Source organism: Apteryx rowi, unplaced genomic scaffold, assembly GCF_003343035.1.
Source record: "Apteryx rowi isolate R43461 unplaced genomic scaffold, aptRow1 scaffold_47, whole genome shotgun sequence".
Classification (NCBI taxonomy): domain Eukaryota; kingdom Metazoa; phylum Chordata; class Aves; order Apterygiformes; family Apterygidae; genus Apteryx; species Apteryx rowi.
The window spans coordinates 2,074,512-2,091,689 of NW_020450727.1; the positions used below are offsets into that span (position 1 = coordinate 2,074,512).

The window sequence follows — 17,178 nt, forward strand, 5'->3', positions numbered from 1 at the left end:
GGCCCTCGCCCCCACCCCCGCCCCACTCCTCGCCCCTGCGCCTTCCGCTTTGTTCTTGTGTCTTCCAGTATCCCGACAAAGCGCCGGAAATCGCGATCAGGAACCCACGGGGGCTGTCAGATGAGCAAATTCAGAAGTGAGTCCTGGGAGAGAGGGGAAGGGAAGGAAGAGGACAAAACTCTGCTCTGGAGAGATGGGAGGGAGACAACTGGAGGCATTTTAGTGCTTGAAAAGTCTTTTCCCAAGTTTCTGTGGATGCCCTAACCCAGAAATGGTTACAGGCCACTAAGTCTTCTTGTCTTAAATCATATGTGAGCCACTGACACTAAATTTGGCTGTGAGGGATTAACTTTTTGGATGGGTTGTTCCACTGTGGTCTGTAGTGAAATGTAATATAAATCTCTTGGGCCTTTGAAGGTGTTGGTCCTGCTTTGGCAGAGATGGGACTGGACTGAGTGCCTGAGCTCAGGCAGCCTCTTGTTGCCTTTGTGCTCCTGTCCTTAGTGCAGTGCGATGTGTGTAGAGAGAGCCCGCTGGCAGCACAGGACCCTGCCAGACCTGCCTTAAGGGTCGCTCTGTCAGAAAATGAAGCCTGAGCATCACCAAAGCTGAAGGGCTTCTGGGTGAGCTCAAGCCGGGGCAGTCTGCGAACCTCCTCTTGCATCTCCTCTGAGGACAAAATTGTCCTGGGCACTGGCTTGTGAGGTGCTAGAAAAGCACATGAATGAATATATTCACGCGTGCCTGTCCAGTGCTTTAGGCAAAGCCTGAAGCCCAGTGCCTTCCTGTGCAATTAGTCTTTCTTCCACTTGTCATCACGGTGAGGTGGGAGAGTACAAAGGTATGTCTAAACTTGCATAAAGTGTTTCTTCTTCTTTGCTATAGGATTTCACAGACCCTGAGACATGTTGCTGAAGCCAGGCTGGGGACAGAGGTGCTATATGAACTGATTGAGGTGAGAGTTAGGGGAATTTGGGTGGGTGGCCAGCCATCGATGCTGTTCTCCCCTGAGCAACTCCCTGCGGGTGGGACGGCCTTGAGCCTGGGCCTGTGGGAGGCCACTCAGTGAAGTGTTTGCTTTTCCCCTTCCGCAGAAGGGGAAGGAGATTCTCACTGACAACAACATTCCCCACGGCCAGTGTGTGATCTGCCTCTATGGATTCCAGGTAGGAATGTGTGTCTCAGCCCCTGCCACTCTGGGCTGTAGGCAATGTTATTTAGCAGGTACTATCCTAAGGCAACATATTCTGTTCTCCGTGTCGATCTGAAGATAAGTTTCTACAGAAACAGAGTGTAGGGGTGGTGAGTGATGTCGGAGAGTCTCCAAGGAAATGAGTGGGGTCTGCGCATAGCTGCTGGTGTGTCTCAGTCTCCTCGTGTTGGTGAAACCTTTCCTGGAGTTCATGGCACAGGTGGTCAGAGGAGACTGAAACGCATTAATGCAGGTGCTGAGGTCTGTGGGGATAAGGGAGCTTGTCTTGTCCAGGCTACAAAGAGAGGTGATTCCTGTCTAAGAGGGAGAATACATCAGGTGGGAAGAGATCTGCTCACGCAGGAACATGTGTGGAGAAAACGGTCACAAAAACCTTGCAGCTTGGCATTAGGAGTGTTTCTGACTCTCAGATTAGGGTGAAGTGTCTCCATAAGAACTGAGGAGGAGATGAAGCCCAGTGGAAGAAGTTATGTGGCTCAGTGCCAGCAATAACACTAGTTCCCTGCTGCCAGTGCTGACACTGGGGTGAAAACCCACCTCAGCTGGGGAGGCCACGCAACCCTGCGCTCAGAAACCCATTAAAACTGCCCTCTCTTCTACAGGAGAGAGAAGCCTTCACAAAGACCCAGTGCTACCACTACTTCCACTCCCACTGCCTGGCCCGCTATGCCCAGCACATGGAAGAGGAGGTCCTCATGCAGCAGGAGGAGAGAGAGCAGCACCTGGCACCTTCCCCCAAACAGGTACTGGGCCCTGGGCTTCCTCCCTGAACCCCTGCACAGGCCCCTGTGACTTCTCTGTCGCTGCTCTTGGGGACGTGGAGCGAGGGCTAATCTGGCCCAGCAACCTTGTGCAGCGTGGTCAGTGTCATGCCCGTGGCCGGAAATCAGAATGGGGATTGGACCAAGTGACTTCCAGGGGCCCTTTCCAACCGAAATTACTATATGATTTTTAGTACTTCAGCAGTTAGTTTATTGGATTTCTGGGTCAGTGCCCAGTGTATGAGGGACTGGAGGAGTTTGTTACATTCTTAGAATTCTGGAACCACAAGACTTAAACTTTTTCAAATGAAAGGTGAGCTCCTTCCCTAATCCTCTAACTCCAGGGGTTTGCAAGACTCCCAGTGGTGCAAGATAGACGTGACCTCCGGCATTTGTAGCAGTCAGCCAGGCCAGGCTATTTTCATAGTGCTATAATCTCTCTGCTCTGGCAGAAGAGCGTGTGTGGTCAGCTGAAAAAGGCCACCTTGTTTCACTTCCAGGCAGGGGATTATCTGGAAGTGTGTGGGCTGGGTAAGAGCTTGGGGTTGGTTTCGACTCTCCCCTCACTGCAGGAAGTCGGTGTGCAGTGCCCTGTCTGCCGGGAAACCCTCGTCTATGATCTCTGTGCTCTGAAGGCAGCGCCACCCCCGCAGCACCCGCTGGTAAGAGATGGGGTCTCATCTGCCCAGCTGTGTCTGCTCTCTGGGTAGCTTGATTTGGGGTGTTAAAATGAACGAATGAGCATGTGCTGCAGCCCTTCATATCTTCCCAGGTAGTCCGTCCAAAGGGTAGTTCACAGAATCTAGCAGGGCGTCTCCTGTCTGTTTGACATGTCCACAAAGAGCAGGTTTAGTTGTTTAGCACTGAGTTTCCTTCCCCTAAGCTATGATGTGAGATGCTGTATCCCATGTTCCTCATGCACAGATGTGTACAGAGAAACCGAGGTGTGTCTGTGCACAGCCACCAAGCCCTGGGAAGGGAGCCTGTTGGCTGGGCCTGTTCACGTGCCCTGCCAGTGACTCTAGAAAAACAGGCAAAAGCACAAACTCTGTCTCATGTCCACATCTTAGAGGGGACCACTGCAGTTCCTCTCCTTGAATGTGTTTCTGCACACCCTGGAACATCATTAGGGTCATGTGAGTGACCCTGGCTCATATAGTGCGTTCTGTGGTCCCTGACCTAGCCACTGTGCATCTCACTCCAAAGCAGGAGGTCCCAGGGTAGTCAGTGCAGGGAACAGTGGGTCTGCATTGGCATGGTCTGCCTCCATCTAGGGATTTCACACAGATCTGTAGGCCTGGCTGATAGTACATGGTGAACAGAAGCAGGTTGCCCAGGTGCTGTGTGATCAGAGGTGGGTTTGGGGAGTCATTGTCAGTACTGCCAGCTGCTGGCCCATGCTAGGTGTTGAGAATCCCCCTTATCCTCCTTCTCTTGCTCTCTGCCGCTCAGGAGCCATACAGACCAGATGCCAAGACACTGCAGCACCAAGAAGAACTGCGCTTAATCTTCAAGAGACAGCAAGAGAAGGGGGGCATTATTGACCCTGAAGCAGAGAGGAACCGTTACTTCATCAGCCTCCAGGCGGTACGGCACTGGGGCAGAGCATTGCTGAGCTCCGTGCCAGCAAGGGGGTCCCTGGGCTGCCAGGCCCGGTGCTATCATCTGCTGTGGGGCTACCCTGTCCCTTTCTTCACCGCTGGCTTCTTTCTTTCAGCCTCCAGCTACTGTTGATCCAGGCCAAGCAGCCTCTGCTTCTGAGTCACTGGTGACTGCAAGCACTGTGGATTCACCCCAGCCACCCTGTCAGCCCTTGGCTCCAGAGCCAGCCAAGTCTCCAGAGGCCAGGGCAGAAGCCAGGCAGCCAGAGAGACCAGCTGTGCCCAGGGAGCAACAGAGCAAGCGAGAGAGGCACAGAGGGGAGAGGCTGGGCCTCGGAGGCCAGGGCAGGCAGTTGTGCAGCGATGCGCAGGGAGCAGCAGAGGAACCCTGTCATCTGCTCCATGGCTCCAGGGGCTCCAAGGGCTTCAGCCGGAGACCAGAGCGGAGGGAGGAGAGGAGCCAAAGATCTGGTGGGAGGCACAGCCAGGAGTTTCCAAAGCCTCACAGCAGAAACAGGGCTGCAGCCCTGGCTGAAAGGAAGGAGTTGAGCCCTGAAGACCCCTCACCAGTAACAGGGATATTGGACTTGAAAGAGGATTACCATGATGTGGGGAGATGGACCCCGGAGCAGGGGGCTGAGGCCCAGGGCAATGAGGAGAACCTGGCATTTAACCGCAGTGACCACAGAGCAGCCCCCAGCTGGCAGGGCCACCACAGGCCCTGGGATTGCGGGAGGTGGGAGAGGTCCAGGGTCCAGGAGCACAGCTCCTACCCCAGAGCGCCAAGAGGGCGGGGGGTGTTCAGGCCTGGTGGACGTCGAGAAGCCCATCTCGAAAAGGAGAGTGGCTCCTAGCAGGACTGGTGAGGGGCTGGGCTAGGGGAGGGAAGGGCTCTTTTGGGGGAGAACAATGAAGGCTCTGGTGGAGCAGTAGCAAGCAGACACCATGCCCCTTGGAAAGGAGGAGGCCCACCCTGGATCTCCACTGCATAGCTTGGAGGCACAGCTTGGTCAAGGCAGTGTCTCTAGGGCATATGTGCAGAGTGAAGCATCCTAGTGTGGCTGCCTGGTGTGAGCCATCACCAGTGTTGGAGAAGCTGACTCCCGACAGTCATGGCAACCTTGGTCTCGGAGGATGCAGAGGGCAGGGGAAGGCTTGACCAGGGACCAGCACCCACCATGCATGAGCTGCCAAAAACATCGGTGCCTGCAGAGCAAATGGATCAGGCCCTGCGTGGTGCCACAGCAGAGCCAGAGTTATGGTAGGACCTTCCCTGGAACCAAGCATCCCTGTAGAGCATGGTGGCACCAGGCAATAAGGTTGCACTAGGGCAGCAGCCTGGACCTCAATTTGCTGCATCCCCAAATGATTTTCAGAGCATGTTCTCAACCTGCTGTTCCTTGGAGACAACATTGCTTCTCCCCCAGCCCTGACCTCCACTCAGGTGATGGGCTTGGCCAGACAGCCCAGGCAAGTCCTTTGTAGAACAGGACACTTCCAAATAGCAGCCAGGGTAGCTAAGTTAGGCCTAAGCTGACACGTTGGCAGGTCAGGGCTGTCCAGTGAACAAGGCTTTGGGCTGGCTCCCGCTCTCCCAACAAGTTCAAATTTAGCTGGAGCTTCTGCAGGCTCCTTCAGCTGCCTTTTCGCAGGCAGTGGCTGCATTAGAGAGACTTGGGAAAAGCATTCTGCTCTGTGTCCTATACATTTCTTTTAGGATCCCTTTCTAAGCCTAGGCTGTCTTTTAGAGCTCACAGAGGCCCAGGGTGAAGACAGGTCCTAGTACTTTGAATTTTCTTACCTCCTTTCATCTTCTCTTCATGCTGCTCTTGCTTTAAAGAAATGGAGATTTGATTTTTATACTAACATGTCCCTGGTGCAGTTCCTTCTACTGGTGCTTCACAGATTTAAACCATATCCCACTCCAGAGACATGATGGGAGATCCCAAGTCTCCAGAATGGGATGTTGCTACAAAATTAATGCATTGGGTCTTCTTTCAAACCTGTTCCCTTCATATTCTCTGCCCTCCTTTTTGGTGCCCAGTGTTGGTCTCTAGTAGGTCTCGCCACCCTTTCCCATGTGCTGGTGTCTCCCTACACTCAGAGCTAGGGCAAAGACCTTCCCCTGAGCACTCCTGGGTGGCAGAGGAGCTTTCCTGCTCCCAGTTTTGCCTGGCTCAGTGTAGGCTGTCCAGTCAATCCAGATCATACTGATTCCTTCACACTTGTTTGTGCCTTGTGCCCCTGCACACACCTTTTTGGCTCTATGGGGGCTGTTATGGTCTTCCTCCTCTTGCTGAGCGTTCTTTGAATAGTGCAAAAATCACCATGCTTTGGGTTTACCAGGGCTTCCAGTGCAATCGCTAAGAAATCAACATCTGTCTCCAGACCGGGAGAGCATTTGCTGTTCATTTGCCTTACTTTGCCTTTCAAATCCTTTCTCACCTAAACTGCACAAAAGCCTTTTCTTGAATGGGTCCTCCTGACTGCCTGCTCTGCTCTCTTTCCCTCCTAGCCTTTTCCTGATGATGCTGGTTAAACTTGCTGCCCAATGGTTAGCTGTTTTTTTTTTTTTTTTAATTATTTTTGGGGGGGGGGGGGGAGAATCTTCCTTGCTTAAATTTCAAACATAGGCCTATTTTCAGCCTGGTCTCCAGCACATTAGTGCTCTAATGAGCTTTCTTTCCTTAGTCTGAGCCTATACTGCCCATCTTGGGCTTGCGGATCTGAAAGCCAAACTGTATGCCCTGCTGGGGACCAGGGCTGATCACCCAGTCACTGACTCCCTGAAATGTGCCCTCATTTTCTTTCTTTAGTGCTTACTCTGTTCTTGTTCTAGCCTGTTTGTGGGTGAATGGCCATTTGGGTGAAAAGGGAAGGTGTAAACTTTAACTGACATTGGTGCTGTTTTGCTGCCTTCTGCCTTTACATGTGAAATTCCTGTGCTCCAAAAAATAGGTGTGATCACATCCTGAAAGAAACACAAAGATCTCTGCCCTTTGCAGCAGCTGTAGTGAAAGCTCCTTTGCTTCCTCCAGAGAGTTGGATTCAGTCTCTCCTCAGCTGGAAAGCTGTTGTGCCATGTGTCTGGGAGCGTGGGAAGGCAGCCATGGAAATCCCAGTGAGCAGGGACTGGGGTAATTTCAAACAATCAAATGCCAAACCTGTTAGAGGGGAAGGAGGTGTTTCTGTGTGTAGGGATTTGGGAAAGGCCCTCACCTTTCTGACTCACTGCTGTCAGCCTGGAGCAGAGGAAATCTTGCAACTGTGTGGAAAGGAATTTTGGTTAAACGTTTAAAACAAGCCCCACAAAAAGCCTTGGCAGCAGCAGCTAACGGCTGCTGAGATGGCTGTGGGCAGGGCTGGCTGGCAGGTGGAGAGGAACTCGACCCTGGCTCAAAGAGGATTTGGGGGTGTTGCGGGAGCCATCAAGGCTGTGATCTGCCTGCCCTCATCCCAGCCTGATGCATCCCCTCCAGCACCCACGAGCAGCAGAGATCTCTGGAAGGGAGCCTTTGCCTGGTTCCTTTGCCTACGCTTGTCTAGGGTGGGTATTTGGGATGGGGGATGAATAGTAGCCCTGAGGGTCCTCACTTGGTGTCTGCCTGTGTCCCTCCTCCTGGGCTGGGGGGTGCCAATACTGACCTACCTCACAGGGCTGTTGTGAGGCTTAATTGGCAAAAGCGCTCGGAGATGCTGGGTGGAAAGGCGCTGGCGGTGTCTGTAGCATTAACACTATTAAAAGCAAGCAGAGTGACTGACGTTGCTGCCTGTGCTCTTGTGTGGTGGCAGTGGGCTGGAGGATCTGCGTGCCTGTCTCTTTCACCACATCACCATCCACTTGAACTGTGAGGTGTTGGCTCATGCCCTTGCTGTTTGCCGGGAGTTAACCAGCCAGTTTTGCCCCCCAGCACTGTGGAAAGAGACTGGATCCAAGCAGGCAATCTGAGCAAACACAGGCAGTGTTTGGGGGAAAGATGAGCACAGGGTTTGAGCTGCCAACAGCAGCATCATGCTCTGGAGAGCAAGTCTAAACTGTAATGCTTGGTTCAAGCCTGCTCTTGCCATCTCACAGCCAGGCTGGGTACAGCTCTGCTCTGTGGGTGCAGGGCCTGAACAGTGTGTGCAAGGGGTTAGATCCAGGCTCTGTGCTCTCCAGCCCTTCACCCATCCTGCCTCTGCTTGTCCATGTGTCCCAAGGAGAGCTCCTCCTCCGCGTTCATTCTTGTGCTTGAATTGTGGCCTGGCAAAGGTGCTGACTGCTCCAGGTCCACGTTTCCAGGCACCATTCCTCCTACCACCCACAGGAGCCAGCCTGAGTCACTGGAAACTCCCTTGTGGCAGCAGGATCAACCCTTTCAGCCCTGCTCACGGGCTCGGTTGCTGGAGGCTCCCCAGCACTGCTGTGCTGCTTGGGCTGCCTGCTGGGCCCAGGCACCCAGCAGGAGACAGGCACAGCTGGCACAAACCCTTCCTGTTTAGCCCTGTGTGCAAAGCTCCTGGGTCGAGGCTGTTCCCAGTGCAGCTGCAGGATGCTGTCCTCAGTGAAACAACTCGCACACGTGTGCTGTCGCTTGTGGAAACATCTCTGCTAGTCTCAGGCTGCATCAAAGCGGTGCCTTGTTTCCACTGAAATTCAGCCAGATGGGATCAGCTGGGCCCTTTTGTATCTCCTGCAAGCTCTTAACTTTGCTCTTGGCCCTGCGGAGAAACAGCAGGGCTGAGCGGAGACCTAATGGATTAGGTCTGGCCTGAAACCAGCTTCCCCAGAGCCAGGCCCATGTCTGTGTCCCACAACCTTTCTTGTTCAGTGTCAGCCAGCCCTGGTGGCAACAGCACGGGCCTGCCTCCCTCTGCGAGCCACCACCAAAGGACCCCAGCATGGGAACTAGCAGAGATGGGAGCACCAGCCCCCCCCCCCCCGGGGTATTGCAAATAGACTATTTTGGACCTGCAGCCTGGGCACTTTTACACCACTGAAATTTGTTTTGTCACAGAATCCACTACACACTGCCGGGCTGGGGCCTGGGAGCAAGCAGGCCCCTCGCTCTGGGGGCTGTGTCCCCTCAGAGCAGCTAGGGAGCAAAAGGCAGCGAGCCACCGCCTCCCAGCGGAGAGCCGGGATGGTGGCTCCCCAGCCCCTGCTCCCTGCCCACGCTGACGGCTCCTGTGCAAGTGCTGCCTCTGCCCTACAAACCTCATTTGGCTCCCAGCTCGGCTGGGATGTTACAGCAACGCTACTGCCCTGAGCACCAAAACTAGGCCATGGGAAGTGAGGTGAAAGGACTTTGAAATGGGGAAGGGGGAGAGGAGACGTTCGGGCTGGCTCTTCCCATGCGAGCGTGCGTGCACTGACCCCCCCAGCTCTGTGGTGTTGCGAGGGAGCCGCAGAGCCTGCCTGGATGAGGCCTCCCCTCCCGGATTGCATTTCAGAGCCCCATGTCTTCCCCCCCACCTCCTCTCGGGGGGGGCTACTAGCAAACCATGCTCACCCAGAAAGGATGCCCATGCAGCTGCACCCCTTGGTACCACAGCCAGCAGCCTGAGGGAGAACAAGCTGTCTCTTGGGAGTTGTTTTTCTTTTCCTGAAACAGCTCTGGATCTGCAGTACTGACCGTGCCAGACCCTCCCTTGCCCTCAGGCACAGCAGATTTTGATGGTCACAGACTTTGCTCAGCTTTAAACACAAAACACACTCCAGCACAGCACCCGGGCCAGGCTGGCAGCAGCCCCATGCTGGAGGGAGAGAGGAGACTCAAACCAGCAGCACAGGTCAAGCAAATCCCCTCTGAAAGGGCGTAGGGTCTGCCCAGGTTACTGGGTGCAGTACCACCCTAACAGCCCTGCTGGCAGGCAACCCCCAGAGAAGAATATGGTCCGAGGAGGACCCAAGGTCCCAGACCCGAACAATCCTTTGGCTCGATCTCTCCTTCCAGCACCAGTCCATCATTACACCAGGAACTGCATCCTCAGAAACACAGCCTCTGCGGACAAGCCGGATGCCCTCCGGAGCAGGGATCCAGGCCTTGGACAGCCCCAAGAAGCACCTGGAGCAGTGCTGCTCCCAGCTGTCAAAGCTGGAAAGGGTTTTGGGCCAGGATCTGGACCATGAGGCAACTAACAGCAAGGGGACAAAATTGTCACTGGGTGGCACACACACAAAAGCAGACAGGACCCAAGAGCAAAGAGCCATGTTGTACACTTCACAGAGGACGTTCACAAGACAGTGAAGACCATTCTGAAGACGTCTCTTTACAGATCTGCAGCTCTCTTCAGCACGGCAGCATTGCAATGCCTTGCCTCAGGAAAATGCAAGTCAAAGGGGTTGGCTTGTTATGGTTTCACATATGACAATCCCAGCAGAAGGCTCTCCGGCGAGTGGGGCCAGTGTACCAACACCCAAGTCAGGGAGCAGCAAGAGCTGATCCCCTTACCCTACTGCAGGAGTGGCAGCTCTGTATGCTTTAATAAAAAGCCAAGGCCTTGGTGAGGTAGAGATGAACAGAAGACCTGGCCCGTGTGCCTGGGCATCCTCAGGATGGTCAAGTTCTTGTCCCAGCAGTTCCCAGGCCTCACAGAGTGGCAGGGCAGGGCTCATCCCTTGTCACAGCAGGATGGAGTGTATATTTTCAATGGCTCCTCTGGGGTCTGTCTTGTAGAGCATGAAGTGGCCCTGCACCTGGGCAGCGCTGATCTGATTGGAGACTGCCAGTGCCTGCTCTGCAAAATGGTCAGCTGCAGCCGGGGGCTGCTCGGGATAGAAGCGCTGGAACATGCAGGCAAGCTGCCAGCGGGAGCAATGGCCCACGTACTGCTTGAGATCCACACGCCCAGGCCGCACCAGGGCTGGGTCCAGCCTGTCGAGAAGCACAGAGAAGTGAGAGATGTTCCAGCCCTCCTCTACCAGCTGGTCCAGAGGAGCATCTCTGCCTGCCCTCTCTGGCCAGGCTTTGTTTTGCCCCACTGAAGAGAGACCTCTTATCCTGGAGAACTGCTCAAAAGCCAAAGGGTGCCTTGAAAACTTAATCAAACTGTCTCCGCAGGACGAGTCCAGCAGGAAGCCCCCTCCACACTAGGACATGCTAGCATAGGATCCTGGCATCCTATCTGCCAGGTCCTGTGTGCTCTGGGATGGCAAAAGTGGGCAACAGCTTTGTCCCTGGGGGTTGTGGGGGGGATTGATCCAGAAGAAGGGATAGAGCTAGGGAAGGGCTGGCTGCTGGGGAGGACGAGCTTGTCCTGGGAGCTGGCTCTGCCCATCAGTGTCCCGTGGGCACCCTCTGAACAAACCAGGCAACCTAGGCCAATTTGGTCTGGACTGAGCCAAGCCCGCTGTAATGCAGCCTCTGGCAGACCCAAGAACTGGGTTCCTGAGCGCAGCAAGGGTGCCAGGAGCCAAGGCTGCATCCTGCTGACTAAGTGGGCAGCACATGGCACCAGCTTTTCACCCATGGCATATAACTCCAAACCCCAAAGACCCCTACATGCAGAAGGTGGCACCTCTCCTGAAGGGAGCAACCAGCACAATATGGTGTGAACAGCAAGTAAGCATCAGAGGGCCCAGCAAAGGGGGCAATTAGGGATCACGGGATCTGCATCCTGAGGATTGGGAAAACCTGCTATTTGGCCAATGAACCCCCAAGCCTCATATTGGAGGGCACAAATAACCTTCCATAAAGCCCAGGAAAAGGGCTCCAAGAGAGCAAGTTTTCCCCATGTTACCTTTCCCACTCCCCCCTGATAGGGCAGCTCTGACCTGTCCACGTAGTTGGTGGTCATGAAGACAATCCTGGCCTCTGTGGAGGCCACGCCATCCAGGGCGTTGAGGAGGCCGCTGAAGGTCAGGCGCCCCATGCCTTGGTACACAGCGGGGTCTGGGGACAGAGATGTCTCAGATCCCACCTGCCAGCCACTCACCCAGGGCGGTCCCATAGGCCACCTCCCCACGGCCTAAGGCTCACCACAGCTTGCCAAAATGGCTGCCAGGCTGCTCCCATCTTAAGCCAAGTACTCTGCTCTCTCCTTCCCCTCAGCAGACCCTCTGCCTCTCCCTGGCTGAGAGCCCATACACTTTCCTTGTCCACAGGCACCCCAGAGAATCCAAAAGGTGAATGAGGGGGAAAGCTGTCCCCTCTGTCATGCTGAGGAGGGCTCAGAAGGACAAATGCCTTTGCCTGAGGTACTACTAGGACAAGGGACCCCAAAACTCCTATTAGATAGGCCAGCCAAAACTGACTGAGGTCCAGTTTGGGCCATGAGGACCAAGACAGCTGCCCACTCCTGATCTCTGCTGAACTGGGCCCCAGGGAACTGGTACGGCTGCAAGGAGCCCAGAGCCCACACCACCTCCCAGCACAGCTGGCCATTCTCCCTCCCGCTGCCCAGCCCAGGAACAGGGACACACTCACTCTCGGCAGCGAGGTCACGACTGACGAAGGCAGCATCCACATCCTCCAGAAGGATGATGCTCTGCTGCGGTGCCACGCTCAGGAGGTGATTGAGCCGGTCGTCGGAGAGGCTGCGGTCGCTGAGGCTCAGCAGGCAGATACTGTACTGCAGCTCCCCAGCCAGGGCTGTGCTGGGAAGGACACAAACCACAGGGGTGAATCAGGGCAAGAGAGCCCTGAGCAGACAGAGGCAGGGGGAAGCTGGAGAACAAGATCTCCCTGCCCAGCAGCACAGGGCAGAGGGCACATACCTCCTTCCCCAGTGGGGATCAGATATGGGTGTCAGGTGTGAGCCATGCAGCCCAATCAGCCTGCTTGGCACACTGTTGTTATGCAGGGCTGTGCAAAGCAAGGGTGCGGAGAAGTGCTGTCACCCTGAGCTGGTAACGGTGCCAGCAATGCAAACACTTATGCCAGGCATGGTGCAGGAGATGCAGCCCTCTAACTCAAATTCCTGGGCAGCGCATTGCTGCACTTTGAACCCAAACTCATCCATACACCCCCATCAACTGCTGCATCCCAGAGCAGGCAGCTGGCAGGAGAGCCACTGTTACCCAGCCAGTAATACTCACATGAAGCTGCTTTTCCCACAGCCAGGTGGACCATACAACAGGTAGCCTCTTCGGTATGGGATCCCTAGGAAGACAGTGTCCTTTTAGGAACCAGCACAAGGCCTCAAACACAGTCCATCCAACTGTCCCCCACCTGCCACAGGTGACAACCCTGAGCAAGGAACCTGGGCTGCAGCATAGGCTGTTCTGCGGCCAGCAGTAATGTGGTTTCCATGAACCATGTTTTGGGGAAGACCACTTCAAAAGGATCTGCGCCAACTAATTACCCAGTCTTCATCACTGTGGCTATCTGCCCACACAGACCTGAGGCACCAATATCAGCTAAGGCATCTTCACAGTCAGAACAACAGCTGCTCCAAACTCAAAGTTTCCCTTTAGGGGCACCAAGAAGAGCCCATGAGTGAGAACCACTGGTGGAAAGGGGGAATTTCCTCCCCTGGCTGCACAGACACGTCAAGCTGGATGCTCTGAGCTCTCTTCCGCAGAGCACGAGGGCTATGCTGAGCATGTATGGAGGATGCAGCAGGGGAAGGCAAGAAGGACAAAAATCTCTCTGCAGCTGTTCCCAGGGAGGACCGCTGGCATCCTGCCTCTCCCCACAGCAGCATCACAGGAGCAATGAACTCCACGGTTCCTGGGGTTGGAGGCTGGAGAATCTGCTCAGGAAAAGCCTCCTTCCAGGAATCTGCTTAATTGCTAGGCATGGCAGGATGCCCAAAGAGCTGGAGGAAGGGCCAGTGGAGCCCTCTCTGTCCTCAGAGATAGGCTGAGAAGCAGGAGGGTGGGAAGTGCTACGAGATGGGACTGTAGCAGGCACAGCAGCAGAGGGCTGAGAAGCTGCAGAAATGGATGTAAGCAACAGCCTCAGCACACACTAGGTTTGGCCCTTGCTAGTGCCCACTGCTTCCTTTCTCCTCTGTGCTTATCTACATTAAGGGCCCTTCGCCAAGGCAGGAGCAGGGGCAAAGACCAGCAGAGTTGGTAACAGCCTGAACACAGCAGGGGTGAGCACAGCTTTGTGCCCAGGCTCAGACACACAAAGGACTTCTGCAAAGCAGCAAGGCTGTGGTAACGGAGCCCTCAGCTGCAGCAAAGACAAGGTAACGTATCCTCTCAAGTCTCACCAGGACGGGTCTGCAGGACAGGGGAGAATGCAGGGCATGGGCAGCACCTCTGGATCTGAACTGTATGTCTGAGCCCTGAGGCCTGACTCCCACTGAACTGAGAGGAATTTGTCCCTTTGCAGATCCAGGCCTAACCTCCGCACCTCAGCTCAGTTAGTGGGATGCATATGAGACAGTTCCCCACAGCCGTGGCTGCAGAGGGGTGAGGAGCCGTGCTGGGCACAGCAAGGAGGACGCTGTGCCAGAGCCTTGCCTCTCTCGCTGTACCACTTGGGGTTCTCGATGAACTCCTTCACATCCTGGACCAGCCTCTCCGACACACCTTCCTCCAGCACCACGGAGCTGAGGGGGCGGCGGCGGCGGGGGAAGCCGAACTGCCGCCACTCTGCTCCCATGGCCGTGTACATGATTGTCCTTCCCTCTTGCTGCTGCAGAGCCAGCTCCCGGGCTGCAGAAAGAGGCAGAGGGGACGGTTGGCAGGGAAAGGGATCTCCTGCAAAGCACCAGGTGTCTCCAGGGAGCAGAAGGTCCCCAGCAGGGCCCCACAGAGCTACCCTACAGACCTTCCTGGAGGATGTTGAAGAAGATCTCCCGGTTGGTGCCTAAAGCAGTGAAGGTGACGGATTCCCAAGGGGTCCCAGTGTGCAGGTCGATCATCTGCTTCTCCCGGTTGCGCTCAATGCGAATCCACTTCCTCCGATACCTGGAGCAGGAAGATGAGGTTGGGGGGGAGCTGGGCCGGAGCACACCTGCCTGCACCCACCTCCAGCTGCAAGCCACAGCTCACCCTCCACACTCAACCGAGTGCAAGTTTCAGCTGCTGCCTTTCATTTCCCAGCCAGATGGGCCAGTACTGTCCTCCTTGTCCCCAAAGCAGGCACAGCAGGGGACAGGCTCAGCAAGGAGATCTCAGAACCAGTGTGTCCAATGCTGACTTGGCACATCAGGACTGGCTACATCCAGGGATCTGTTACTGCTCAGCTGAGCCCAGAGGGCACAGCTTAGATCATGCATCAAGGGGCACATTCATCTCAGGTAAAGAAATCAGTTCATTCTGGCAAATATGGGCTTCTCATCTTCTGTCCTAATCCAGACACAGGAAGAGGCAGGATTCTCTCTGTTGCCTACATGGGCCTCACAGATTGGAGTTTTCTTGCCAAAACACTGGCCAGTCCCCAGACTGCTTTTCCTTCTTCCCCTGCCCTCCCTTACCAGATGAAATGGTTCCCAGGGCTGGGGACAAAGTCGAACTTGGTGCTGACGCGCCCACTTTCATGCTGCAGGTACGACGTCTCAACACTCAGGTGCTGTGTGTGCTTGGCGTGGTGTGAGATCCAGCTCAGCAGCCAGTGGTAGCTCTTATCCTTGCTGGGCACCTCCAAGGTGATCATGTAATGGCGCCTGAAAGCCACCAGCCCAAACTGAGCCCCCTTCCGGGCTAACGCCAGGGCTGTGCCCACCCCTACAAGGCCAAACCCAGCTCCAAAGTACGGGTTGTCCTTCAGTGCTAAGACAAAGTCAGAAAAGGGCATTGTGGGGGGTTAAGCAGCTCCTTTCAACAGCATCGTCTCTGTGATATGGAAACAAACCTGTGTGAAAAGAGACAGAGAGGTGAAAGGACTGGATGATGGAGCAAGGCAGTACAGCAGTGCGGGACATACTGGGCAGCCCACAATTGCCCAGCCTTTTTCACGGCCATGTTCTCAAAGTGGAATGTGCCTTGGCGCACTTGGATTCACCCACATCTACACTTTCCCTTAGAGAACACAAACCCCATCTCAATACAGAGAAAACCTTTAAAATGAAACATTCAGCACAATAAAAATCACTAGAGACTGCAGAGAGCCCCAGCCAAGGAGTTTCTGCATTTCAACACAGCTCTGCTGTGGACTTCTCGAGCTAGCGGAAAATCCCAGAGGTAATATTTCTCCCAGGGAAGTGGGGAGAGAGAGTACTTTTCAACTAGCTCAGCTGTCTGAGCCGGCTCCCAGCACAGCCACCCCAACAGCTGCACTGGCACTAACTAGAAGAGCGGCAGGCTGTGCTGTGGTACTGCTACAGCTTGATCACATGCTGCTGCAAACTGGCCATAGCCTCCTAGTAGCTGTTAACAGCAAGGCACAGCTGCACGTGGCATTTAGCCCCCCCAGACTACACTGACCACGAGCCTGACTCCTTCTGGGCACAGGTCACAACCCAGTCCCCACCACTTATTGCAGGTTTTTCAGAGCTGTGGAGAGTCACTTCGATCCTGAACACAGAGCTATCAGCTTAGCCTATTATCAGAGACTGGCTGCAGGAACCTCCTCCCTTTCTGCAAGCCACTGGGATGCTAAAACGCAGGCAGGAAGCAGCCAGGAGCTGGTCAAGCATAAGAGCATCTGCTGCTTCTTCCAGCCAGGATACCAAGCCCCAAGTTTTACATTGTTTTGTTCTTTACACAGCTGGAAATCATTGAGCACTGCAATTATTTATGATTTATTGCCTGAACAAGCTGAAATGCATTCACAGGCCAAGCCTGAGAGCATGTTCTTTGCTGCTGGCAACTGGTATGTGACAAGAGAGGAAGGAGCACCTCCACATCAATGCTGTCGGGCCAGCTGCATGGACCTCAGAACAAGTGGTGGTTTGTGCGTCTTGAACCAGAGGCAGGGTTCAGGCTGGGACACGACCTCTGAAGCCTTCCTTTGCTCAGCTGTTTTATGAAGGTCTTTGGTTTTATGGTGAACTAAAGGGAAGTGAAAGGGARTAGGCTTATCATACAGCTGAGGGTTGCATTTCCCTTGGTCACTCCAAAGCTCTTTAAACGTCCCACCCTTCAGTGGTGGGCAAGGGCACTGACCCTGCACTCAGGTGGCCTGACCGCTCTCCAGCTCCCCAACAAGGGTCTGCCAGGTAGAGGGGATGCCTCCCCCCGGACACACACACACTCCCCAAAGAGGGACGGGGGAGCCAAAACTCTAGCAAGCTCTGACCCCATCCTGAGTCAGGGGCTTACCCCACGGCACAGTCTGCTTTCCACGACCCACTACAGTGTCTGACCCTGCATCTCTGACAGGATCTGACACCACAGCACGATCTGCTCCCTAAAACAGGATCCCACCTCCCCCATAGCAGAGCTGCCCTCACAGCAAAGCTCCATCTCCCACGCCTGCCCAGAACAAGGGGCCCCATTCCCATGACAAGGCTTCAGCCCCCCAGCAGGGTCTCTGCCCCATAGTGGGGCCTTGCGCCTGCCTCCCCAGCAGGGTCCCTGCCCCATAGCAGGGCCTTGTGTCCCCCCCCCCCCATCCCGGCAGGGTCTCTGCCCCATAGCGGGGCTACAGCCCGCAGGGGAGTGCCCCCGTGCCCAAGCCGGAACTCGCTCCCCGCCCACGGCCGCCTCGGCCCCACCGCAGGGCCCACTCCCCCCGCGGCCCCTCACCTCCACGCAGCGCCGCTCCCGCCCGCCCAGCCCCGC

General features: G+C 55.2%; 2 protein-coding genes across 4 annotated transcripts; one reads left to right on the forward strand and one right to left on the reverse strand.

Annotated features, from left to right (window-relative positions):
- Positions 1–2: 2 nt before the first annotated feature.
- Positions 3–7,333, forward strand: RNF25 (ring finger protein 25; the record flags this gene model as incomplete). The annotated part of the gene is made up of 7 exons (XM_026077953.1): positions 3–136; positions 886–955; positions 1,095–1,166; positions 1,816–1,956; positions 2,547–2,636; positions 3,427–3,561; positions 3,692–7,333. Coding segments are annotated over 7 exons (1,380 nt in total), but the record flags the coding sequence as incomplete, so codon positions are not given.
- A 2,417-nt stretch (positions 7,334–9,750) lies between these two features.
- Positions 9,751–17,172, reverse strand: LOC112972044 (mitochondrial chaperone BCS1). 3 transcript variants are annotated; one of them, XM_026078077.1, is made up of 9 exons: positions 17,143–17,171; positions 16,294–16,446; positions 14,931–15,307; positions 14,282–14,421; positions 13,972–14,166; positions 12,595–12,658; positions 11,984–12,153; positions 11,332–11,449; positions 9,751–10,432 (listed from the first exon to the last, which is right to left on the reverse strand). In XM_026078077.1, the coding sequence occupies exons 3-9, from the start codon at positions 15,248–15,250 to the stop codon at positions 10,180–10,182; spliced, it is 1,260 nt and encodes a 419-aa protein (XP_025933862.1). In that variant the 5' UTR covers positions 15,251–15,307; positions 16,294–16,446; positions 17,143–17,171; the 3' UTR covers positions 9,751–10,179. The 3 variants fall into 3 exon arrangements, with proteins under 3 accessions (XP_025933862.1, XP_025933863.1, XP_025933864.1); XM_026078078.1 differs by lacking the exon at positions 16,294–16,446 and having other exon boundaries at positions 17,143–17,172; XM_026078079.1 differs by lacking the exons at positions 16,294–16,446; positions 17,143–17,171 and having other exon boundaries at positions 14,506–15,024.
- Between the last annotated feature and the right edge of the window lie 6 nt (positions 17,173–17,178).